The following is a 27,848-nucleotide window of genomic DNA, read 5'->3' on the forward strand; positions in this document are numbered from 1 at the left end:
AAATATTACTTTTATGAAACCAGTTACCTTAGTTTTCTTTTAAACAGAAGATCCTGGTGATATTGAAAATCAACCTCAAAACGACATAGCGAGACGTAAGTGTTTAACTGAACAAACACGGATGATCGGCATTGGAATTTTTCTGATGATTTTATTGGCCACTTGCTGGGTAGGGGTGGCTCACCTGCTCAAATCCACATACGAAAGTAACGTCCATATCCGAATGTTAGTACGAAATTCTTCAAGTCTTGGTGCTGGTGAGCAGGGCAGTTCTGCTACAGCACGTGCACCAACGATAACGTCATCTTCCTATGATGCACCATTCTTTACCACTTGGTTCTGCACCATGTGCAATTCCTTTTTCTTTCCACTTTATCTGGGAGCAAGAATTTCCTCACGAAGAGAACCAACTACGTGCAAGAAAATACTGCAGTAAGCTAACACTACTGTAAAATTAAATATTACTTTTAGCTGAAATACTGTGGTAAGTTGAAATACTTTAATATGCTTAAACACAACAGCACGTTCAAACACGGCTGTGAGCTTAGCTACAGCAGTAAGCTATAATACTATTGTAAGCTAGAACACCACAGTAAATTAAAAACTATAATAAGCTAAAATACTACACTAACTTAAAACACTATAATAAGTTAGTGTACTATGGTAAGTTAAAACACTAGTGTAAACAGATATACTATAGTAACCTATGATACTACTTAACTAATACTGATAAGCTTATTAAAACTATGACATTTGTACTTTCAATATAAAGAGAGTCTAACACTAAACTACGATTTATTACAACTCTTACAGTATAATTTTTTTTCGCATTTTGCTCATTGGTCGTATATCCATAATTGGCAACAATTATTTTATACTGCGTACCAACAATTAGTCACTACAATTATATAGCAATGTAAATAGTTATATATTGGGTTGAGGAATAATTCGTGAGCGTTTTTCAAGTTAAAAAAATATATTCATAAATGAAACGCTTTCGCAAAATATTTCATGTCATTTGGTAGATAATTTTTTGCTCTAATAGATGGTGTGTTTGATTTTCATATGTCTTTAATTTTTGCTTTCATTTTCAGCTCATTAAATGGAATGTCAAGTGGACAAAATCGAGCATTTTCGACACCATCTGCTTTTCGCATTTAATGTCTTGCAATTTCGTTTACAACAATGCATACTATATACCTAGGTATTAAATGAAATAAAGTATCATAATAAATGTTTTGGGTGTAATGTGTTCATGCATTGAAGTATTGTATAGTCTTGCATGTAATGCTTGAATGAAATTATTTAAAAACGCTCACGAATTATTCCTCAACCTAATATTTTACAGACAGTGTACAACAATTAGTCACTACAATTATATAGCAATGTAAATAGATATTTATTTTACAGTGTACAACAATTAGTCACCACAATTATATAGCAATGTAAAAGGTTATTTATTTTACAGACAGTGTACAACAATTAGTCACTACAATTATATAGCAATGTAAATAGTTATTACTTATTTTACCGACAGTGTACAACAATTAGTCGCTGCAATTACATAGCAATGTAAATAGTTATTACTTATTTTACCGACAGTGTACAACAATTAGTCGCTACTATTACATAGCAATGTAAATATTTATTTATTTTACAGACAGTGTACCAACAATTAGACACTATAATTATATAGCAATGTAAATGGTTATTTATTTTACAGACAGTGTACAACAATTAGTCACTACAATTATATAGCAATGTAAATAGTTATTACTTATTTTACCGACAGTGTACAACAATTAGACACTACAATTATGTAGCAATGTAAATAGTCATTTATTTTACAGACAGTGTACCAACAATAACCAAGATATATATATATATGAATGTGAATTATTTTTCTTTGTTTCTTTTTCCAGAGGCTGCGTCCAAGGATTTAGAGAGAAAGGCTTCACTGTTGTCCAGTTTCTTGGACGTTGTGGATTGTTCTGCTTGTTGTGGGTCATCACGAACTATATGTTTATCTACTCGCTTAGAATCCTTGACACTACTGACGTTATGGCTTTATATTCTTCCAACGTCTCTTTTGTCTACTTGCTTTCTTGGGTTGTGTTACATGAGCAGTTTGTGGGAATTAGGGTTAGTGTCTAGTAAATATATCTCTGACCAGTTTGGTTTGCTTTTTAATCATAATTTCATCATTATCGAAATTTAAAAATACAGGATTACGTCTTAAGGAACTGGTTTTAATCCCCCACATACTTTTTAACCTGTGCTAGAACCTGATTCATTATAACGTTGAACTTTGGTTGATAATTCAGATAACAAGATGTCCCATCCACATTTGATAAAACAATAAGTATCGTACTCGTTTTTGCTGTTAATTTGTGTTACTTATACATTTGTATCCTTACTTCGTTGTTTGTACATGTTTTGCTGTTTAATTTCTATTTGTGTTTAAATTTTCTTCCAGATTGTGGCTGTAATCCTGTGTAACACAGGTATCGCACTCTTGGCTTACATGGATGGCGCATCTAGAACGTTAACACTAGGTGGCGTTATTCTAGCATCAGCATCGGCCGCTGGTTCGGCTGTGTACAAGGTAAGCGAAACCAACTACATAATAATTTAACATATTGCAACACTCAGTGTTTGAAAACAAAATAACTACAACTATAACCAAATAATTAATTATAGAATCACTGAACCCTCCGATAACAGACGATGATGTGACGAAGGATAAGTCGCTATTCGGATATGTTATTATTATTTTTAATTAACCCACTTTACGTTATGTCAAAATTTATCTTTCAAAGTATGTGTTTCTTACAGCAAAGCCACTTTCGGCGATCTGCTGTGTCCACCGAGGGAAATCGAACTCCTAATTTTAGCGCTGTAAATCCGAAGACTAATCGCTGTCCCACCAGGGAACATTTTTGAAAGATCAAAGCATTTACTCCCAAAAGGACATGCACATTGCTATTAACAGAGGGCGTCATTCACATACAAGAGAAATATACGATATGAAGTTATCAGTTGTGTTTTTTGTTTTTTTTCAGAAATGAAATATATATAGCGATATTTAAACTATTTGGTTAGCTTAGTAACAGCGCTTGGAAACAACGTCGAAAGTAAACTTTAACATTATTCCTGTGTCTTAATTATTGTTGTTTTTTGTTTCATACCTTTCAAACTCCACCTCAATCAATATCGAAGACCACTTTCCCAAATCAAAATGTACTTCGAGGTCTGCTTGGACATTAGGGTTAACGCCTAAGGCAAAACTGTCGTTTAAAATACACCACGCCTTTTCTCAGCGTAATTTATTACAGTAACTCTCACAGTTGTTCAACGACAGGATCTTTTAAGATAGGATCCTCACAAACTTACCTCAGCTAACGTCTAGCACACTTTAAGCCTTTGAGGACAGATGTATTTGAACAAACGGAAAGCGATTGAAAGACGTTATATCCCAATAGACGTTACGTAAGTGAAGAAGGGTGCCTCAATACGACCAAAATCGTAGCATTACAGCATTTTTGAAGCACTTAAATAAGAAAACTTTCAGCCTACTTTAGATGAATGAAACATATTGCATTTCAACACAGTTCGAGCAACTGAGGCATTATACGTTCTAAAATACATCTGGCATTTGAAACAAGTTACGTCACAACATATTTTAAATTCTTAAAGAATGTCGCGTACCAAAATATTTAAGACCTTCACATTATGTATTTATGCTCTTTAACAAATAGTAATGGCTTAAAGCGCCGCGTGTTGTGTTCGAATATACATTAAATACTTTAAAACGTGGCGTTTGCCATCGTAAGTTAAAGGTTTCGCGTAAATTCACGAATTTGAGCAGTTTTTTTAGAGAACTGACTTATGTTGATCTTGTATTGATTTGGGAATATGTGATTGGAAATCTCAAGGAAGAAATACTAAATTATTCATGATCCATTGTATAACAGTAACTAAAGACCACCAGAAATGACAAGTTTCACTTTACGTTACATTATTGTATATATACATATAAATATATTGATTTGTTTCATGTTTTGCTATTAGGTCTTTTTCAAGAAGTTCATTGGCGAAGTGACATTTGGTCAGCTTTCGTTGTTTTTCACTCTCATTGGTTTATTCAATGCTTTTCTAATGTGGCCCCTCGTCGTTACTTTATACTTCACCCATGCCGAAACAATATTTTGGAATCAGCTCCCATGGTCTTTGATAGGTGGCGCTGCATTCCTCTCATTGGGTAAGTGTAACACCTCTTACTGCTGTATATGACGTGATATTGCAGGACAAGTGGTCAACTTTCAGAGCTAATTCCCATGCTCGTTGCTAGGTGACGTTAAATCATGTCAGACAGGGTCAATTTTAAAATACCTTTTTCTTGCTTTCGTTAAGTTTCTCTTACTTGGCACAGATTATGTCTTATTATTTTATATGTAAAAGTGCCCGGCATGGCCAGGTGTGTTAAGGCGTTCGACTTGTAATCTGAGGGTCGCGGGTTCGAATCCCCCTCGCACCAAATATGCTCGCTCTTTCAGTCGTGAGGGCGTTATAATGTGACGGACAATCCCATTATTCGTTGGTAAAAGAGTAGCCCAAAAATTGGCGGTGAGTGGTGATGACTAGCTGCCTTCCTTATGGTCTTACATTGTTAAATTAGGGATGGCTAGTGCAGATAGCCCTTGAGTAGCTTTACATGAAATTCAAAAACAAAACAAATTATATGTAAAGCTAGTTTTCTGGAATTATACTCCATTGTTTTATCAGTAATGGTACTTCTATAAGAAAAAAAGCACAAACCCACATAATGGGAACACTGCAGGTATCGAAACGTAGTTTTGACGTTGTAAATCCCTACATTAAATGCTACACCAACTTGGGGGAACATAAGAAAGATTGTTTATATATTTGTTGTTAAGCGCAAAAATACGTAATTGGCTATATGTGTTCTGCTCATCTCATCAAAACCTGATTTTAACAGTATAAAACCTCAGACTTACAGCTGAGTTTCCTGGGGGGATATAAAAAAGAAAGGTGTCTAACTGTGTGCATGCGGAAAATGTGGCATATTTTTCTCCTTCTGTTTCTACTGACATATAATTATAGAGAAAAAGTCGATGTTTAATAAAAATCTAAAGATATGGGACTTATTATCTGTTAATTAAAGCTTACATAAATATGTGACTAGCTGATGCTTTAAAAGAGAAACACGTGAATCAGGATAAATAGAAAGACACATAGAACCACGTTTCAACATTGCATTTACATGTAAAACCAAAACCAACATTGGTGAATATTGTATTGCGATAATTTATTTAGTTTATTTAAAGTGCTACCTAGTGGCATTCTTTGGTATTTATTTAAACTGGTAGATGATTGAAATATTGGAGTTCGTTCTCATTTACACTACTTAAGTATTATTTCAAGCGTAGTCTAGTTCCTAAACTACCCATAATGCTTTTTTAAATATATATCTTCAAATAAAAGCTTAAAAGTTCTTTCACTGGAGCGTGCGTCAACCAGGGCTGTGACACATAACATTTAAGAATGAGAACATCTGGATAAACAAATTTTCTGTTTTCTCCTCCGAGCATTTCTTTTTAAGTACACACGCTGACGCGGCATATACTATAAACTGTTACTCTCGTGAAAATAAACCGAGAAATTCAAAATATGAAATCCAACACAGTTTATTTGTTTTTACTAGTGGCCAATCTGTTGGGGAATTTTGGAATCTTGTGGACGTATGAACTGTTTCTGACACTTGGAGTAGTCTTAGCAGTTCCAGCATCTGCAGGTTAGTTCCTAAGTACTACTACAAATAAATCAATTCATTTTAAACTTCATATAGCGTTACTTAGCTATAACCTGATTTTAAAATTTCGAAACTTCTTGAAATTTCCCAAATGTTTATATATATATATATATATTTTTTTTTTTTCAGCAATAGATGTCCAGGTTTACGGAGTTGTGTTTAGGGGTATGAAATTGGCCGGCGTTCTTCTAATAAATATCGGTTTTTTACTAGTTCTCCTGCCAAGTAACTGGCCAGATTACCTTAGCAGGCTGTTGAGAATGCGAAAGAGAACCTATAAGAATAAAAAAAACGGAAAAGATTCTGAGATGGATACCTGCACGGGTAGAAGATCACGCCTGAGAACACCAAGTGGACACGTGAAATAAATTAGATATGATACAGGATTATTGGAAATTTCAATCGGCCCGTACCGTCTTACGCATTTCAAAGTAAAAACCTTGTTCATAGAGTAACAATGTGACTGTCACTGACACTAACCGCCTTTCTATTCAAGATGGCGGAAGACTTCCAATGGTCATCTTACCTTTGGAAAACTGATAAAACAGTAAGAATTCTTCCTATATTGAATTTGTAGGAAAGGTAATTGAGAATTTTTATTGCGTAAACTTTCCATAGATAGTAAACAAAAACTAATATTTGAATATCTTTCCGATTTTTTACTGTTCTTGATTGTATAACTAGAGTAAGAAAAACGAGAAAGACTTTTCTTTTAAAACTATTTTCCACCAACTTCCATTAATTTTGTAAGCAGATAATATAATTATTCTCGTTCAGGCAGCGTTTTGAGCTAAGAAAAGTAATAATCTATAGCTTGTTTTTTTCTAGGATAAACAAAAGTGAAATCCTATTCTGAGAAACACACTTGACATCAAGTCAAGTCTAACGTTTTTGACAATGTTCCTACATTAAGTTTCAATGAGTAAATGTAAGGATGTTTTGAAATAATTAAGATTTTAAAATTTTCATATTCAAAGTAATCTAATACATCTATACACGTACTCTTGTAATCACTTCCTACTGCAACAATTTCAATTAATATTTGAGGAAAGATAAGCTTATGAATTACTCCATTTTTTATTGGCAGTTTATTAGTAACTTTCCAGTACATTTTGTAATGGGAAAGTTCCATAGAGCAACTAAAGTACCCTTATTAATTATAGTGGTAGAAAAATCACCTATAGGTGATAACTGCACTAAAACTTCAGTTACAACACTACCGTATATTGGCGACTCTCAAACAATAAAGCTCTGTCTCACTTGGTTGATAGCAATATCGTCCAGAGTTTCTTACTCGTAAAATCCCAGAAATCTTTCTATTGAACAAACAAGCATTCTATTAAAGTCCTAGTTTTGAAAAGGATCCTAAACTGCTTTAAAAAAACGATTATTGTCTTAGCACAAAGTTAGACCATGAGCTATCTTCGCTCTGTCCATGCATTGAAGGGAAAGAAACCTCGGATTTTAACGTTGTAAGACCTTAAACTTACCACTAACCTACCGAGAGATGATTGCTGAGAAAACTTCACATCAGAAGTTATGAAACGTTACATAATTAGTAAGTATTTAGTAAACTGTAACAGCGGGAGAAATAGCGGTTGGTCGTTAACTCTGTGAAAATAATAACTCATGTGATGTGTGTGTGTGTGTTTTCTTATAGCAAAGCCATATCGGGCTATCTGCTGAGCTTACCGAGGGAAATCGAACCCCTAATTTTAGCGTTGTAAATCCGTAGACTTAAAGCTGTACTAGCGGAGGGCAATTCATGTGATAAGTTGAAAACTAATATTATTTTATAAGTGAATGGCTATCCTCTTGTTCAGAAAACAAAGTTCATGGTAGTATTCAACGATCTTTTCCGAGTGTAGCTGGTCCATAATTTAAAAAGCAAATTTGCAAAGTTTTTTTCCATTGTTTCTCATGTATAAGAAAAGGGAAGTTGTGTTGAATTCATCATTTGAAGAACTGTGGCCAGCAATTAGAAGTATGATATTACTTATACTATTAAAAAAAATTATATTTATAAAGTATCACTCCCTTATATAGGTCGTGACCTATACAGTTACTAGGAAAAACAAATTTTAAACTCTCAGAACGGCTGGTAAGGATACTAACACTTTTATTGATAAGGAGAGAACAACTTAATAACCAAACATCCACCTGCAACGCCCCCTACAATCCCGTACCCGTTTATACTCTCGTCCCTAAGACATGTGTCCGTCAACGGTCACATTCAAACTCTCTCTTTCTTAACATGAAGATTTAAGAAGGTCGAAACGTTGTTCTCTTCTTATCAATAAAAGTGTTAATATCCATAACAGCCGTTCTGAGATACATTTTTTATTTCAAGTGGGTTTCTCGTCATCAAGAAATTTTAAATTCTGTAGATTATCTAATGATACGGTCCTGCAAGGCCAGATGATTAAAGCACTCGACTTGTAATCCGAGGGTCGCGGGTTCGAATTCCTGTCACATCACACATGCCCTTTCAGCCGTGGGGGCGCTATAATGTTACGGCCAATCCCACTATTCGTTGGTAAAAGAGTAGCTCAAGAGTTGGCGGTGGGTGGTGATAACTAGTTGCCTTCCCTCTAGTCTTACACTGCTAAATTAGGGATGGCTAGCGCAGATAGTCCTCGTGCAGCTTTGCGTGAAATTCCAAACAAATCAATCTAACAATAGCTACACAACAGAGTGGCTAACTTTACAACGAACTGCAACTTATTAACGAATTTCTAATTAATAATAAAATGTGAATAATTATGATAACATACAGAAATATTCAATTTCTATAGATTACAGATAAAAAATATAGTGTAATAAGATTACCAGCCAAGACGATAAAAAAATAAAGTAACATGAAAAATTAAACTGTTAAAAAAGAGTAGCTTCAAAGTGAACTAAACGTTATTAGACGTGAATCAAGAGATACAGCCTTGTCAAAAAACCCTAGCAAATAAACAAATGAAGCTTCGAAGAAACCGTACAAGTACGAAACGATTCAGTTTTGTAAGATCAAGTATTTGTTACTTTAATTTAACGCATACACAGAACAGTCTGAAAAAAGTTCAAATTATTTGTGTTATTTTATTGCTTTGCTATCCAACTTCCACTTAAGCCACCCGAGCCTTTGTTTTCTGCACATTAACTGTGAATTATTGTACCAACACAGTGGTCATGTTCTCCAAATACTCAAGTAACATCATGACAACAAAGTAATGGGAATGAAAAAAGCCGTGAAACTGAACATTCTAAAGATTTTACGACGTGTGGGGTTCACATTTCTTACAAGACGGAAATAACAGATTTTGTCGTCAATGTTCAAACCTTCGTTTGTTGCCGGATACAAGTAGGTCAGTCTTTAACCCTTTTGCGACTAAAGTCCCCTTAAAGTTTTCTTTCTTTTAAGTTCGTAAGTCGGCAAAAGTCCACAAAGAAGAAAAAATGTGTCCAGTATCACGTGAGATGATTTACGTTTAGCGACTACTGTAGATTACCCTAGTGGAGGAATACATTTCTTCTTCTTTGTGGACTTTTGCCGATTTACGCACTTAAAGTGAAAACCACTATTTTATGCGATTTTGAAAATGGTCAGGGACGTATTTTAACTCGTTTGTTGCTACTGATTATGCTTAATCAAATCGTATCATCATATCCCCTTTATCAAATGAGTTAATTTCCTCCAATAGTGGTATTTACGTGGCATATTAAGCTCTTATCTGCCTATTGTGTTTGGCCATGATGTTACCATAGAAACACATCATCTGTTATAAGTATGAACAAGTTTTTTTATTTTTTTAAAAGTATACATATGTATGATTATTGTTGACTGTTGTTGTGATATTAGGGTTTAGAAAAGTTGTTATATTCATTTAGAGTTAGAACGTCATCATTAATAGTTACTCTGTGTTCTGATTGTTCTTCTAGTAGTTTTATTCTTGTACGTCAGAAAGGCTTGAAAAAGTACCAGCTTTGCGAGTTATTATTACAAAATAAATACAGTTTGACTTTATATTTTTATTGTATTTATATTTTTGTCCAATAGGTTTAAAATTTGTAATAAAAATCACTTACACTTCTATACGTTTACACCCACACTTATTTCAACTTGTCCACTTCGGATTCAAAATTATAATCCTTTAAAAACACCATTTCAGGTCTGTCTTTTGTTTTCTCCGATAAGGCCTTTATTTGATAACCACAACCCTTCGTTTAGTGTACTTTCTCAATCAATTACATTTACTAAATTTTGTTAAAACACACGCATATCGAATTATCTAACGCTAATTGAGAATTTTTGTTGACCTGGACATATAAATGATAATTTCTTAATTTTTTCCCAATGTTCATTCAAATGTATTACCTCATTGCAAGTTAAATATCGACAGGAAAATGTCAGTTCTTGGATGTAATTGTAGTATGCAATACATTATTTGTGGTATAGATCAATGATGCGCGAACTTTTTCATTTGCCCTCTTACCCTAATCATATGTTTTGTTGTAACCCCCCGTTATTTCTCCCATGTTTGTTGTTGTTAATGTATTAATTAACAAGAGTAATATCTTCGTGATAATTTTCAGCATCTATTTATTTCTCAACTTGTATTTTCGATATAATTAACATGCTCCAACAGTTATGAATGTGCACTGGCTCTCCCTATCGACTCTCCACTCCCCTTTGAGAGGTGCGCCATAACATTTGCACACCACAGCTATAGATGACTAGCTAATTCAACTGAGAGTACTTCAAAAGTAACGTACAATTCTAATTCGATTTAGTAAAATGAAAAACATTATATTTAATAGATTTAATCAAAATTACTTTTTTTTATACTTTCTCTTAAGTCCACGAGAGTTTCAGCGATAAGTACACGTACTTACATTTCAAGAATATTGCATTCGATCTTTGCACTAAAAACAACCTTATCACGACACATTACCACAAAAATACAGTATGACCTAAAATACAGTTCCAAAGAACTCGGTTAACAAACAAAAAGTCTTTGTTCAAAGTTACACAAGGGCTACCTACGATAATCTAATATAATTTTGAAGTGATAAACTGTAGAGAAGGCATCAAGCCAACATTACCCACCACCAACTCTTAGCTTATACTCTGCTGAGGAATAGTGGGGGTAGACAATAACGTTATAGCAATCTCACGGCTGAAAGGCCAATTATGTTCGGCCCGGCATGGCGAGGTGGTTAAGGCATTTGACTCGTAATCTGAGGGTCAAGGGTTCGAATCCCCGTCACACCAAACACGCTCGCCCTTTCAGCTGTGGGGACGTTATAATGTTACAGTCAATCCTACTATTCGTTGGTAAAAGAGTAGCCCAAGAGTTGGCGGTAGATGGTGATGACTAGCTTCCTTTCCTCTAGTCTTACTCTGCTAAATTATGGACGGCTAGCGCTCGTGTAGCTTTGCGTGAAATTCAAATCAAACCAAACCGATCATGTTCGTCGATGAGTTTCGATTCCGCGATACGCAGATTGTGAGTCAAGCGTCGTAACTGACAGGTTATACCAGGTCTTTTGAACTGACAGTTCAGAAAAAACACAACTAGAAAACAGTACCCACTAACAACTCTTGAACTACATTATTTAACTCTTGTAATTAAAAGTAATAAAAAAGTAAAAAAACTAAGTTAAACAACAATGTTTTCAAGGAAAAACTTAAACTTTTCTAAGGTGGAAGAAATTACAATAACAAGCAAGTAGAGTAAAAAAGACATATCTGAATATGTAACACAAAAGACAAAATACAAATGATGGTACTGATAAAAATTCAAAGAAAGCAGAGAGATTAAAAACAACAACAACAAAACCAACAGACTGCAGTCTTTGATAACACAAGAACAGATTTACATAAAGTATGGCCCGGCATGCCTAGGTGGTTAAGGCGCTGGACTCGTTACTTGATGGTCGGGGGTGCGATTCCGTGTCACACCAAACATGTTCGCCCTTTCAGCAGTGGAGACGTAATAATGTTACGGCCAATCCAACTATTTGTTGGTAAAAGAGTACCGCAAAAGTTGGCGGTTGGTGGTGCTAACTAGCTGCCTTTCCTCTAGTCTTACTCTGCTAAATTAGCGATGGCTAGCGCAGGTCGCCCTCGTGGAGCTTTTCCGAAATTCACAACAAATCAAACCCACCAGAGGACTTACCATTTCTAATATGTAAATGCATAAAAACAACATCTAATGATCAAGATTAACGTCCTAGACTACATTTTACATTAGTAACTGAAATAACATTGAGTTTTCAACCAACACAATCCATTCGTGGAATTCCCCAGTGGCTCAAAGTTAAGCTTGAAGTTCGATATGTGTGGTTTGGTTTGTTTTGAATTTCGCGCAAAATTACACGAGGGCTATCTGCGCTAGCCGTCCCTAATTTAGCAGTGTAAGACAAGAGGGAAGGCAGCTAGTCTTCACTACCCACCGCCAACACTTGGGCTACTCTTTTATCAACGAATAGTGGAATTGACCATAATATTTTAACATTCCCGCAGCTGAAAGAGCGAGCATGTTAGGTGTGACGGAGATTCGAACCCGCGACCCTCGGATTAATAGTTGTGGGTCGTCAAGATATCCTTTATCATGCCTTAACTACCTAGCCATACCGGACCTCGATATGTGTGATGGACGCAGCAAGAATAGTCATTGTGTAGCTTTGCGCTTAAACAAAGAGACATATAAGTTATTCATGGAAGTTTTACGGAGAAGCTGAAAGGTGTATATATACATTAGCGCAAAGTTACATAAGGCTGTATCAGTTTTCTGTCCATCGTGGAGAATCGGGTTTTACGTTGTATGGCTTAAAACTTACAGCTGGCCACCAGGGAATTTTGAAACATGTAGACGACAATAAAGGATTACTTACACTTTATTTGATAGGATTTATATGCACGTGCGCAAACTAAAATATGTTATGATTTGTTGCGATATTTAATTTTACACCTTAAAAGCCGTGTCGTCTGACGTGAACGAATTGCATTGTATTTAACCAATACGTGTGCTCCAGGTGAAAAAAATATTCATTCAATTCAGTCTAATGACATACTGTTCAGTAACACAAACAGCATTTAACATCATGTGAAATAAGAAGGAGTAAAATCTAAATTAATAAGATTACAATTATAGACCAAACAAGCTGAGGTCCTCGTATTATGATGAACAACACAAAAATCCTAACTTTCACACAGTTTATTTATATCATGTTATTATAGTATTCATTATTACCTTACCAAACGTTTTATCTAGGCTTTAAGAATTCAATATTATATACTATAGACATGCTGTACATTGTGCGATGGTCAAGGTGACATTGTGAGAAGAGGCCAAAGTCGTGGCGGTTGATATACTTTGTGTTAACCATTTTCAACATCCAGCTCTTAATTTCCATCCACGTTGTTTCACGTAATTAATTAATTGTCAGTAACTGGCCGTAAAAGTGTCTTACAGGCTGTAATTGAAAGGTTAAGGGTCAAAGCAGGAAGTAGGTATAACTTAACAAACGGTTTTCTTAATATCAGCCCTATGGCGGCTTTTGGAGGAGAAACTTCAGCTGAGTTTATGTGGTATTCCAAGAGTGACGGTCATTTTCATTGAATTTCTCCATAGAGGATGCTAATGTATTCTCCGAGATATATAAGACGTTTGTGTGCCATCCTCCACACTGTGTGTGCGTGCGTTATCTTAAAGAAAACTTAATTTTTTTTTAGTGTAAGGACGTCGCGCCATCTATGAATATAGTTAACGTTAACTTACATCAAGAATAACAAATGCTTAATAACAGCAGTAATGGAAGTGGAGGGTATTGTTAACCCTTATTAAAATGCCTGTTGTTCCAAACTATCATTCCATAAAGTGTGGTTGAGGTTAGCCCTACAACCTAAGAGTAGTTAGATAACGGACAAACAGAGAGACGTACGTATTTTCGTGCTTTATATATGAATAAATTAATTAATCATGTGCTCTATGAACCTCAAGAAAAATCCGTTTAATTCAACCTTTTTTAAAATACTTTTTGGTCACATTTTCATTAACCATACAATTTTTTTACTTCTTTTTATTTCCCCAAGCGTACTCTGTTCTATTTTGTCCTCTAACCAACTCTTGCTAAGAAATGGATACAAACAACCTTTGATTGCTTAACTTCTATAGTGTTAAACGTTTTATAAAAAAACTGTAATTAACAAAAGAAAAGAATTGATGATATACACCAGAAGTATGCACATTTAAATCATGCTTTATTGTTACGACAAAGTAATACACCGAATGTTTCCTTATCACAGAGACTAGAATAAACATTTGCCACGTCATTCAGTATCCTAAGTAAATAAAACTGCTTATGCCAGCACAAAGTATCTGATCCTTTACGGACGAGGTAATACGTTGAAGATGACAATTACACAGTGGCATCTATTGGGAAGGCGCACAACTATCACGTTTTTTTCCATAATCTTTCCACAGAGGCACACTGGATTTATTTTAAATTGTATTACGTTTAAGTCTTTATCTTATCACTTGAAGAGGTGTCACAAGAAGATCCGGGTCCTGCATTGTAACTTTATTCAAATGTTCAAATATTGGCTAAATTGCCTACTAAAAATAGGTGGAGGGCAAACTAAACAAGTTAACTCGACTACCAAATTAAAAGTAAAGCAACCGTCACCCTAGCCCATGGTCTAGAGACAGCAATGTTTGACATACTTTAAGATTTGAAAATCATTATCACACCAACTTAACGACATAATTTAAAACCATTACCTGGTATATATCATCTTTAGTATTAATCCAGCATCAACTCAGTATGATGATTCAATAAAAATCATAATAGTTTAGTATTGATTGAATATAAAATCATTAATACATCAGATTGATGTAAACCATTATTAGATCAGTCTAATAACTTAATATAAAATGAAGTCCAACGATTTTTTTGTTAATTTTAAAACCACTCTATAACACAAAATTACTACTAACTTAATCAAAAAATTTATGTTAGGTCTAACGTCAGTCTAAGTTGTAGATCATCGTCACAGTTAGATTAATTAAAATCTAATAAAACCAATTTTAGTTCACACATACAATTAAAAATTCCATATTAGAATCATGTAAAAAGAAACACTGTTGGTTCATATAAAAAATAAAGACGAAGCTCGTGTGCATTAAACTCAAATATTACGAATCTTTATTACGTCATTTCGATTTTTAATAGATGTAAATACCATATAAGAACAAAATTAATTTTAATGCATTGAAATTTTCAAATAAATTAATAAAAAGTCAATCCAATAATAATAGACAAAGAGAAAATCATCTTGAGATAAAGGTAAAAAGAAGGATATATCATTAATTATTAATATTATTATATTTTCTACTAAACTGTGTTTGTCAATATACGTCTTTTATGCTAAATAATATAACATCCGTCAAAACTACTTACGTCAAGCCTAATACGTATTCATGTTCTGGAGTGATATTAAAGTTTTTTTTGTTTTTTTTTCGAATTTGGGTGAGCGGACGGATATCTTGTTTCGCGAGGAATAATAACATAGTACTTTTTGCGTAAAATAAAGGTAAGAAAATGGAAGATAAAAACAATCATCTTTGTGGAATGTACACAATAAACAGAACTGGGTATTCCTATGAAAAGAAAAACAAAATAATATGTTAGTATAAAAATAACATGGCCATACCATTTCCAATAAGAATCATATGAGATTATGTATAATTTATTCTTTTAAATATAATATTATCCCTCAATATCAGTGAGTTAGTACTAAATTTAGAAGTTGTGGGTCGTCAAGATATCCTTTATCATCACCATCTTCACAACAGAGCAGTTAATTAATCTAATTATTTAAAATACATATAGTGTTTATTCATTAATTAGAAACCCATAAAATCATTGCTTGAAGCATACTATTGTTAAGCAAACGTATCGTTTGGAAAATCAGAGAACTTTCACATAATGATAAAAACTTCATTTTAAATAAAACGTTCCATAGTAGAGATATGTTTATAATTACGACGACCCATATTTAAATGTATAAGAACGCAACTCAGAAAATAATCTGCATTTAAAATACGTGAGCAGGACGGATGCAAATAAAGTAAGGTCTCAGCGCTCTCTCGTGGTCACACAGGTTTATATTCCTGTTTAATATAATTTAGTGATATATAAAGTTTATTCACAACAGAGTTTTCCAGTTTCATATCTTGTAAGTAAAATTTTTTACTTGAGTAGGTTATGAAACATACAACGTATGATAGCCTTAATTTTAAATTTGATGGGTATACTAACGCCAATTTGATTTGTTTTGATTAATTCACACACTACGAGTTGAACATTTAATTAATAACATACCACTTTCTCACATACTACTAGGCCTATCTCCACTTGATCCTGAATGGATAGATCCAGAATTACTGCAAATTATTACTCTTTCGGGTGGTGCCATCTGTCGGCCTGATTTAGTCTTAATACCTAAGGGTTATTAAATATTTTTTAGATTATTTTAGTATAAAAATTGAGCTTTACTAAATAAATTTTAAAAACAAAGTCTGAAGTTTGGGAATTTTTTTACCTGTTCAATAAAAATGTTTGTACTTTTATCAGGCGATGTTGCCTGCACAGTGTAGGTAAAAGAGAATTATGGGTAAACTTATTTCTGAAGTTCAAAATATAGATAAATAAAAAACAGTTTATAGTTTATAGGAATTAGGTTTAGTAACTTGAAAAAGTCGTCAGTTTAATTGATTATATATATATATAAAATAAAGATAACAAACTTCTAGTTTGGAACCTACATTAAAAGTTATATTTTTTTACAAGAAGGATAAATATTTTTAAACAAATGTTACTATTTTAACAACAGTTATTAATTATTTTAAAAAAATTACAACTATAGCTATACAATAAAGAAATGTCTCATGCTAACCAATCTCCAAATATTTACTCTACAGTTATGGCTGTCATGGTAACCTAGCTCTGCGTCACAAACCTGATTGTCATGATAATATAGTTCAGCTCCGCATTACAATCATGGTATCCTAGCTGTACGCTATAGACGTAGCTGTCGTAATAACTTTATATTACAGACGTGGTTGTTATTTTAACTGAAGTAGTTATTATGGAAAACTAGCTCTGTATTACAGTCATGATATCTTATTTCTATATTAAAAGCATAGTTGTCTTAGCAAAGTAGGCCTACATTAGATACAGAATTGTATTAGTAACCTTGTTCTACACTATAGGCACGTTTATTTTTGTAACTTAAAGCATCATACCTTGACCTATGGGTGGTAGATATGTCACAGGACTTCTTTTGATCGTGGCATAAGGACCATCAGTCCTTGTCTTCGAAATTAAAAATTAATAATGATAAATATCGTATAAATTATTGTCACAATATGCATAATATATATTCATTTTTCTATGTTAGGCAACTGTTAAGCAACTTTTTATTAGAGTCGACAGTTTTTGATAACAATTATAAACATAATACTGCAATTTGAATTACTTAGTCACAAAACTGGCCTTTTTATTATTATTATTATTAAAACACCAGTCAGAGAGAGATTTTTCATCATATACATATTACTGAGTATTCTATACTCGAATTTTTGAAATATTATAATAACGCTGATATTGTTAAAAATCATCTTACAGCAATACTTAACATTGTTGGACAGCCTTCATCTGTTATGCACGTAGGTGGCGGTACTGCAGCATAAGGCTCAGCGTATTCATGGTTATCGTCACGACGTCCTTAAAATGGTGGCAAAATGTTTTTCAAAACGTAAATTAGTAATAAAGTGAATATAACTGATAAATAAAATAAATCCTATATGTATCTCTCAGCTTTCAGAATAAAGTATCTGGAATATTTAAAGTGATCACAAAGACAAGTCTATACAATTAAGAGTTTAATGTTCTGTAGAACACTTTAAAGAAAAAAAAGGTATGTTAAGGAAAGGAATATATTAGGTGTTGTACGACTTATAGTGTTGTTGACTGTTTACCTTTCTATTTCTTTATCGAACTTATAAAGTTTACTAATTATTGTTACTTTGTTTTTGCTGATTCACCAAGGTCTCGTGGTCAACTGTTATACCTCCTCACCTTCGTCTCGCCCTGGAGCACCAAGGCCTCAAAGAGGTGCTTAGACCCACTCTCGTCTGCCAACTGACTCAAAGAAGCCTCCTCATAATTGGTATCATCTTCAACGTTTTGTATGATGTCCTTGAACTTCGTTACCGCAATTTTTGCGTCACCCCTCTGTATACTGTTGTTGTACTGCCTGAACTAGCAGTTAGCCTCCTTCAGTTCATCAGTTTGTTCATGCTCAACATTCATCTGAACTTTCCACACCTGTGGCCCCATCTATATCTGTAGATACAGTCTCATTTCTTTACTTCAAAGTCTTCCTCCTGTCTACCACGGATGCTCTATTCTCCTCGTTAGTTTCTAAGTGAACTCATCAGATACTGCTCTAGTTCTGATATCCATTGCTTAACACCCACTCGTGATGGTTTTATTGTGAAATCTTTCAGTGCGCGGATTCTTGACATTCTTCATAACAAAACTAAATTTACTAGCTTTTGAATCCCAGCTCCTCTTAAGTCACTTTTTCATCCTCCATGAAACAAAAATCTCCCCCACAAGGGACTTCTCTCTTGTCATGAATTTTATATAGGGTGTGTCTCCTACTTACAGTATCAGATATCATTCGCGAACTCTTGGAAGATAGACATGCCGAATGTCAAAGGTTGTACCCACATGGTGATTCTGGTGATGTTATTAATCAGTTTCTTTTCTATGGTGCATTTTCTTTATTATCAATATCATCACGAACTCTACCACCTCAAACTCTTCATTGTAAATATTATTTATTTCAAAATTACACCCCCAGTGCCCAGTACAAAAATCAACCTGTTTGTCCTCGCTGTAGAGAGCCTCACCTTCCTTACCATTGTACTAATTTGGATTCCCCTCCTATCTCAAGGGGACCATCCTACTCCATCTTAAATATATTGTGGTAAACTTACTATTACTTCTGATGATACTACTTTTATGCACCTACTAGTACTACTAATACCCCTACACCCCTGATGAATTATATCTTGCACACATCCTCTACTGAAAATACTCTGCATTTTCTTACCTTGCTTGTGTAATATTGGCTTGTTTCATTGCACATTCATTATGGACAGCATCAACCACGCAGAAAAAAAAAAAAAAGAGTTTCAGTTTTCCTATTCAGACCTCAATCTTCATTTTAATTTTCATCATTTATGGGAACAAAACGGACATGGACCCAGTCAGGACAGGATGTTAAACATTTTCTTCGTTAACGTTCGCTTGTTTGTTACCAATAAATCTTTGCTTGCTCCTGTTCTATAGGAGACTGTCTATAAATGTGTTATTTTTAATGAAACCTTTCTTAAGCCCTCTCTTCTATTCAAGTTATCAGTTTACACGTTCATATCTGTGATTATCCACTTGGGCGTGGCAATTTACAGTCGTGTTAATCTTCTATTTCGTGTTCACACTCTTCCTCCAAATACTTTCCCTTATTGTCTTGGTTTATCTTATTTTCTGTGTTCTTACCTTTTCAAGCGTTCCTCTACCTTCCGGCCCGGCATGGCCAGGTAATTAAGGCATTCGACTCGTAATTCGAGGGTCGCGGGTTCTAATCCCAGTCACACCAAACATGTTTGCCCTATCAGCCGTGGGGACGTTATAATGTGACGGTCAATCCCACTATTAAATGGTAAAAGAGCAGCCCAAAAGTTGGCGGTGGGTGGTGATGACTAGCTGCCTTCCCTCTAGTCTTACACTGCTAAATTAGGGATGGCTAGCGCAGATAGCCCTCGTGTAGCTTTGCGCGAAATTCAAAACAAATCAAACTTCTACCTTCTTCACAACTGTTGATCATCTTTTTTGCAGCTACAATATTTTCGCCGATATCAATTTTCGTAGAATAACTGCTACTGATGTAACACATTTTTACATCATGTTAAACAGTACTTGTCGAATGTTGTTGCCTCTTTCTGCTCCAAACCATTCTATCTCAAGTACTTCTACTGATTGAATTATTACTTCTGCTGATATTTCATCCCTTCATTTATCTACTTTGTACTGATGGGATCGATCATTTGTCTATTCATGTTCGAGTTGCAAATAAGACTGACTACCGACCTTGTATTCATTGTCATATTTCCTGTCATGAACTTTTTACTGTTACTAATACTGCCACCTTTGAATGAACTTCTGTATTAGCTCACTCTCCTGTAGACGCCTACTTGACCTCCTCTTCATTGTCTTGTGATCATTGTCTATTGTTGTCTTACCATATCAGAGCTGTTCTTCACTGTTTCTCCTCACGTCTACATTACTAGTGTCATTTCCAGGTTCCTCTTGTTTTATGCCACCTTCGTGGTCTTTACTGCATCGCATTGCCAGAAATTTCATTGGAACGCTAAAGTGTCATCTTTGGTATTACCTGTGCAATGTACTTTAAATACCTATCTCTTCCTCAGTTTCTTACTGACTGGTCAATATCAATCCTTTTCTTATCCCATTCTAGTTGATGGAATGACTCTTGCTATCACACTTTAAAAGAAAAATGCTTTTACTATCTATTCTGAGTCGAAGTTTCACTTCCTCAGCGCCATCCTCTGAGCTGTGGATGATCACACAGAAATATGTCTTATGTCAGACCTTCCTTTGCCAGCTCTCAGGTCTTCTTTCACCTGTGTTAGTGAGCTTCCCCGGTGTGCACCTAACACAGATTTTGATGTCCAACTTACTTTACATTATTATCTGAGCTTTGCCTCTGGCCAGGATAGTCTCACTTACACCCATCACTGTTTCTTACTCTCTTGGTATTGCTATACACATTTTTTTTTATCTTACAAGTTTTTATCCTAGAGATTGGAGATTTTCTGTTATTTTTTCAAGTCACTGAAATCGTCCTTTGATTTGGTTTCCTATCGTCCTATCAGTTGAACCAGTGTACACAGCAAGACTCTTGGACGGATCCTTGTCCGACGACTTTTATTAACGTCCACCAGCTGATATAATTTATATACCTGACCAGCTTCTGAAGCTTTCCGACTTATTACGAATCACTTCCACAGTCTAAGCCTTTATATATAGTATCGTTTCATTTTGAACATTCCTTTGACTCTTTTGGTACTGGGATCTGATCTATGAATTTGACATTATCTTTTTCTGTTTCCTATGAAACAGGTGGTGCCTTAACCACCTCAGATCAACATGCTTTATTTTTTTCATTTTTCTCGGCTTGACAGGCTGCTATTTTAATTAAAGGTACTCGTTCTCCGTCATGAGTGTTGCACAGGGCTCCGTTTTTTTCATCTTCTTTGTTTCCGATATATCTTCCTTCGGCCTCCAGTTTATCTCTTATAACGTTATGATAATACAGCTATTTTCGTCCTGCGTTTCTGTGACTGTTTCACCAAAAAACTGGAACTTGTTTTCTAACCAAATGGAAATTTACGTTTCAACCAGAATAAACCAAAGTTATTCTCTTTGGCCCAGTTTGACGCAAATTTCGCTCGTGCTGTAACTCTCATGTTTTTAATGTCCGTATTGAGAACATTCCCACTGCCTTTTCTAATACTGTAACTTTTGTGTTACCTTTAATCATCATTTTATGTTGAAGGCTAAACTGGACGTCCTATAGAAAAGGTTTACTGTAATGTCTTTGTGATTCATCCTAAAGTTTAAATCCCTAGCTTCTTTTATATTTCTATAAAGTCTTTGTCCATCCCGCATTACTTACAGTAACGTCGCTATACCTTCTTCTTCCTTTTACCATTACCTGGAAACTTTAGAGCATCATGCTCTAAACCTTTTTCCTTTAACTGCGTCTTCTAAGTCCCACAGGAATTATACTTTCTTATCACTTACCCCACTTCCTCCAGCACCTACGTCATCTTTGTGTGTAAACTTGTTCAATGCTGCTTTAAATACAACCCCATCTTTGATGAGATACTCTCCCATTCTTTGACCACACCTCAGAAACTGTTACCTCTGACTGATTATCTCCTGAACCTTTACATCATGTCGTTGCCACTAAATCATTCTGATCGCAATGCTGTACCTATGCCTCATCTTCCACCATTTCTTAACCACCACTTATTACTTTCGTTCCTCTCTTGTCCGAAGATAGGGTGTCAATATTTCTGACGACCCACCAGTCTTCGTAGGCTGAAGTAATGTGACAGTAAAAATTTCACTGAAAATTACGTTAGAGTTGCCTATTTCTGTTATACACGTATTGTACAAATACAAAATTGATATGACATAAAATATGGTGATAAGATACTTTCATATGTATGTGGTTATGATGTGTTCGATAGGAGATCAATCACTGTCTAAAGCTAGTTGCAGCATTTCCTCCTAGTTTTAGACAGAGTCTGGAATTGTACCAGCATTTAAATTATCAATGTCTTCCTAATTTCAGTTATCACGTTGCGTTATTGCAATAAACATTGCTTTTTTTGAAAGCCTAACAGAAAAAAAGTGTGGGAACTGAGATCTGATGAATATATTAGTCATGCCCATAAAAAGTAAGACCTAGTAAGCATGCCCAAAGAAAGTGAGAACTCGCGAGCGCATTAGACATGGCTAAAGACATTCACTTCATGAATACTGTTTCTGGGTTCAAGGGCCCTTTATGATTTACAGTAGCGTCATTGAACCAATCAAGTTGCTCTCCATTGTCCTCAGGTACTTTTATAGGTACCGAAAGGTGGTTGTCTATACTCGTAAAGACATCCACCATGGTACTTTAACACATGTTCGAAGTTTTGTTCCACTGGTTTGTCAGTAGAGTAAGAATAGTTTCAAACATGGCGTCACAGAATACAATGGGGTCAGAAAAACAAAATTAGATACAAGATTCGGTTTCAACGACCCTGAAGACCTACTTTCAGATCATATTATGCCTGCGAGACCTTCCGCGTGCATTTAATCTCCCTTGGTATGGGGATATACCTCATAGAATAAGAAGCCTTTTGGTCCACCTCAGTTCGATGCAAAGCGAAATATTGCGTCCCCACGATTCCTAGGGGCTCAGAAACACAAAATATGGAGCTAAATTTGGTTCAGCGACCCTGAAAACATACTCGTAGGCCAAATCATACTTGGATGACCTTCCAGGTGATCTCTAATCCTTCCTATATTCTCAGTAGGCGGAACTACGACGATAAACAAGAACATTCTCTGGACACCCCAAGTCCGCCTTTTAGATTTGGTCCTGCAAGCTGTGGTAGAAGTTAGGTGGACATACATAAAAGATGAATTAATATAGGATCCTTTAGCTTATAAAGTTTGAGAAAGAGGTGGGATTTCCAATTAGATATCAGGCACTCAACTCGTAAACCTAGGGTCGCGGGTTCGAATCTCCGTTACATCGAACATGCTCGGCTTTTCAGCCGTGGGGGCGTTATTTATGTGACGGTCAATCCCACTATTCGTTGGTAAAAAAGTAGCTCAAGAGTTCGCGGTGGGTGGTGATGACTAGTTACCTTCCCTCTAGTCTTACACTGTTAAATTAGGGACGGAAAGCGCAGATAGCCTTCGTGTAGCTTTGCGCGAAATTCAAAAACAAAGAAGCAAAACTGATACAGCGCTCATCTAAAATTAATTATGACAAAATCTGTGACAACGTTTTGTTATTATATACAAGGTCTAGGTCAATACTGATCATTAACATAAGTAAATTTAAAAAATAACATTGGAACATGAAGAAGGTGCTTAATAATAATGAAATAAAACAGAAAAGCTCACTGTGAGGGATACTGGACGTCATTTTAATGGTTTTGCCGCTAGGTGGAGAAAAATACGACGACGACTTTAATGATGAGTCGATATCATTCCTTCCTTTCTGATAAAAATCCACCATTCCGACAGCATCAACTTGTCTACATTTCCTGGATTGACTTTCTGATGCAGGAAATGTAATGAAATTACTTACTTCTTAGATTTTACGGCTACGTTAATAAAACAGTATGCGTAAACTGATGGATTTTAAAAAAAGATCTGGTGAATATAGAAGCCGAAACAATACATCACAAAAATTAATTTCAATAGATTCTCCTAAATATTCACACGAAATAATTACACAACCAGTAAATTATTTCTAAAACTCGAGTATTTGATGCTAACACGTTTTATCAAAATGAGCATTTAGAACTAATCAATCATTCTGGCATGAAAATTAGAGAAGAAAAAGTATATATAATCTCTAGATAATAATAAAAACATTTTTACTTCAGCCAACGTTTTGCCTTTGCGGCTTCATCAGGGCTGGTTGTAACAGAATTAATTTTGTTATAAAATTGTCTAAATCCGTCTAGAACTTGTTAATAATTCTCTCAATCAACAAAATATTCAATTAATTAATTACCCGTCCGTGACAATTTCGTGTCAGGCCTTATTATACACGCGTGATGACGATTAAAATGGCACGAGACACACTGCACGAAATGTTTATAAACCTAACTAGTTATGACAATAATTGATGCAAAGTTCTCAAACGTCTAGAACTGACATCCAGTGAAGTGCCACATGTGTTACATGTGAATTGTTTGTAGTTGAGCACAAAGCTACACATAGGGATATCCGTGCTCGAGCTCTGCCCTGCCCACCAATGGTAGTTAGATATGAAGCAATTGTGTGTGTGTGTGTAAACAATGCATTATATAAACTGTTCATATGACCGAAATATATATATAATTTTATTAATACCGTATTTTCCGGTTAATAAGCCGAATCGCCGAATAAGCCGAGGCCAATTTTCAGCTCTGAAAATGAGAGTTTTTGCTTATTCCCGCCCAATAAGCCGAAATCATTTTTAAGAAGTGACAAGTTTTTTCAAAATGATTTCTTAGTCTCGTTTCAGCGTCAACATGCATGTTGTGTGTGATCATTGGCGTTCTGTAGTAGAGCAGAACGTGTCGTATTGAGACAGAGATGGAATCAATATGTCATTCGTTGTTGGCTCCACTCACTGTAATTAGGTAACCAATGAAATTCCAGAAACAACGTTTCACTGTAGTCTTAACGTGCTTTGCTGATGGGACAAAATTACCGCCTATGGTAATTTTCAAAAGAAAAACATTTCCGAAAGGAGTGATCGGCCAATAAGCCGACCCCCAAAAATCAGGTCCAAAATTTAGGGCCAGAAATTCGGCTTATTAGGCGGAAAATACGGTAAATGTTAAAATAGGGCTCTTTGTAGCACGTGAGTATTCATGTCTATAATGAATCATACAGTTTAAAACTTAATTTCGATGACACTTAAACAACTTTTAAACACACAAAGCTTTCCTCTGATTAACAATGTTATCACTGATCTAGCAAGAATGGTGAGACCTGACTGCAATTCTCAGCTTATCTTAGTTGGGATTGGCTGCCTAATATCAGTTTACATGTTTCTTTTATTTTATTTTACATTATATCCCACAGAGGTGGAAAAAAATCCTCAGTGTTGAATTCACCTGGAAAACTGGACGGCATCAAATTCAATTTCAGATTAAATTAGGAGAAGAAAAAACAGAAAAGTGGAATGTTTCTACATGTAAAACTGGATTTACTACAACTAAATTATGATCACGTGACATGTACCTCCACTGCTGGCTCCGCTGCTCGTATCTGTTTGACGACGCAGACAAACGATGACAGCAACAATGACAACCAGTAATACGATGACAGAAATAACGACCGGTAGCAGTACTGTTAAGTTCCTATAAAATGGCAGATACGTTTCTTCCAAAAATGGAGGCACAGGTGGCGTGGCGATGCTTGTGGCTAAATATGGGATAAAAATAAATTGTTGCACGATAAAGCAAGTCGTAATATTTTAAACATGAAAGTGAAAAATAATATTTTAACAATTAACCCACGGTACTTGCATAGTTTACATAAAATGTAAGTTGTACTAACTACCCCAGTTAAATAAAGAAAATAAATGTTTTTTTTTGTTGTTGAGAGGTAGGTATATAGAAACCCGATTTTTAACGATACAATCATTCAGACTTAACGCTGAGAAAAGGAACTGCTGTGACCAATGCAGCTATACATATACACACACACACACACAAATAGATCACGTAAAACATTTACATCACATGTCTAAATAAAAAAAGAAAGAGGTAGAGTCAGGAAAAATAGCCAACTAAGACGTTTAATTAAAGAGAAAAAAGAAAGTGATTGACCCACCCAGTTACAATTCGATACAAATGCACAAAGTGTAATTTGTGATATCTGATGTAGGCCTAAGGCCGAAAGTTATGTACTGGAACTAAACCTATTGAGTGTGTTTGAAAGCAACTGGGTGATGCGTTACGTCAGTTGTATTAAGTTTCCTACGATATCCACACTTAGAGGTGTTTGATTGTGTTTATTATTTTTTTATAGCAAAGCCACATCAGTCTATCTGCTGCGTTTACGGAAGGAAATCGAACCCTTGATTTTAGCGTTGTAAATCCGAAGACTGACCGCTGTCCCAGAGGAGGACCACTTAGAAGAGAGCTCATCGACTTTAGAAAGATTGCTTCAGTCGTTTAAGTAGAAGGAAAGTTTGGCACAGGAGTTTAATATCAGAATAAAAGTTTGTATCAATAGCTTAAACAGAAAAAGATGTTTCAGTGCTTATACAAAGGATAATTCATTTATTGTAACACAGGAAACAAGGTTACTAACTCAGTTCTCTTAAGAGAAAAAGAAAGACTGATTCATGCAGTAGGTAAGTTAGCTGTAACATTAATTGTGGATAACTTTGTTACTTGTAATAATGTAAAATAGCAGTAAAATCGTCTAATGAAAATAATATTTTTATTTCGGGTTTTCGGAAAAAGCTACAGAAGGGCTACCTGCACATAGTCGTTTGCAATACTGAAATAATAGACAATAGCATTCATCCCTCAAAATCATGCCTGATTTAATAAAGGTATTTGACTGTTACTCTTAAAACTCAGCCACTAACCAAAAGTCAGAGTACGTTTTGTCTACAACGGGACAACAGATGGCTGCTCCAGGTATCATAAAATAAAAACAAGTGTCGAAATCAGTTATTGAACGTTAAAAAGCTGTCAAGAAATGCAATACTAAACATAATATTCCAAATCTAATGTAACAAGTGACTGGTAAAGTGACATTATAACCTCTTTTAGACTTGTATTCAATATTTCTGCAGGTACAACTAAAAATCCTATTTGCCCTACTAACAAAAGCACATTGTTTTAATTGTTTTTAGAGAATGATCAACCCTTACACCCAGATCTCTATCTTTCATAACAGAAGTAAAGAGATCGGTTTACTAGCGCAACCCAGACATCTCGAAAAACTATTAATAAACACTAAATGTTAACTTACTTGTCAACGACAAATTCAATGTCTTCGTATCATACTCGGCTTCTGTCGTACCAGCCTCGCTGTGAGCACTAACAAGTATATTATATTCACGGTCGGGCGCTAGGTGGCTTATAACTAAATGCTTTTGTAGACCTGCTACAGGGACAGTGACAGTATTCCAGCGACGTAGAAAAGCAGTTTGGTACTGGACAGTAAAGTTCCGAATTGGACAGCCTCCGCTTTGCCAAGCACCCAAATTCAATGTCAAAAACGTTGTGTTTGGTATTATGAATGTTTCTTGCTGTGGAGACACTGGAGCTAATAACAAAAATAAAACGTTAGATGAATAGATTTAAAAATACTGATGTATTTTACAAAGTTTGTTAAAACATCATAACTTTATCCTTTTACTTTCCGCTAATGCATAATAAGTAGGATTCCGATAAATTAATCTTGATGAAGTAAATAAATACATTTCAGATAGGTACTTGTACTGGAAGATGAAACTGTTATTTTGCATGTAGCTTAACATAACATAACAATACATAACAATACACCACCTTATTATCAAGGCCAGTTTTCGATGGCCACACTTTTATTCTTGTACTGTTAG

At 35.0% G+C, this 27,848-nt stretch overlaps 2 protein-coding genes across 3 annotated transcripts in view; one reads left to right on the forward strand and one right to left on the reverse strand.

Moving 5' to 3' along the window:
• The window catches only part of LOC143249542 (solute carrier family 35 member F3-like), a 54,634-nt gene extending 44,787 nt beyond the window's left edge, over positions 1 to 9,847 (forward strand). For both annotated transcript variants that reach the window (XM_076499567.1, XM_076499568.1), the window contains 6 exons: positions 48 to 432; positions 1,923 to 2,142; positions 2,477 to 2,605; positions 4,072 to 4,261; positions 5,726 to 5,815; positions 5,963 to 9,847. In XM_076499567.1, coding sequence (XP_076355682.1) covers positions 48 to 432; positions 1,923 to 2,142; positions 2,477 to 2,605; positions 4,072 to 4,261; positions 5,726 to 5,815; positions 5,963 to 6,201 — 1,253 coding nt within the window. In that variant the 3' untranslated portion in view covers positions 6,202 to 9,847. The remainder of the gene's footprint in view (positions 1 to 47; positions 433 to 1,922; positions 2,143 to 2,476; positions 2,606 to 4,071; positions 4,262 to 5,725; positions 5,816 to 5,962) is intronic.
• A 4,239-nt stretch (positions 9,848 to 14,086) lies between these two features.
• Positions 14,087 to 27,848, reverse strand: part of LOC143249543 (cell adhesion molecule Dscam1-like) — a 78,456-nt gene continuing 64,694 nt past the window's right edge. The window contains exons 21-27 of the mRNA XM_076499569.1: positions 27,257 to 27,553; positions 25,508 to 25,690; positions 23,669 to 23,824; positions 17,514 to 17,614; positions 17,134 to 17,203; positions 16,211 to 16,330; positions 14,087 to 15,486 (exon numbers count right to left, since the gene is read on the reverse strand). Coding sequence (XP_076355684.1) covers positions 16,218 to 16,330; positions 17,134 to 17,203; positions 17,514 to 17,614; positions 23,669 to 23,824; positions 25,508 to 25,690; positions 27,257 to 27,553 — 920 coding nt within the window. The 3' untranslated portion in view covers positions 14,087 to 15,486; positions 16,211 to 16,217. The remainder of the gene's footprint in view (positions 15,487 to 16,210; positions 16,331 to 17,133; positions 17,204 to 17,513; positions 17,615 to 23,668; positions 23,825 to 25,507; positions 25,691 to 27,256; positions 27,554 to 27,848) is intronic.

This window comes from Tachypleus tridentatus, chromosome 4 (genome assembly GCF_004210375.1).
Source record: "Tachypleus tridentatus isolate NWPU-2018 chromosome 4, ASM421037v1, whole genome shotgun sequence".
Lineage (NCBI taxonomy): Eukaryota > Metazoa > Arthropoda > Merostomata > Xiphosura > Limulidae > Tachypleus > Tachypleus tridentatus.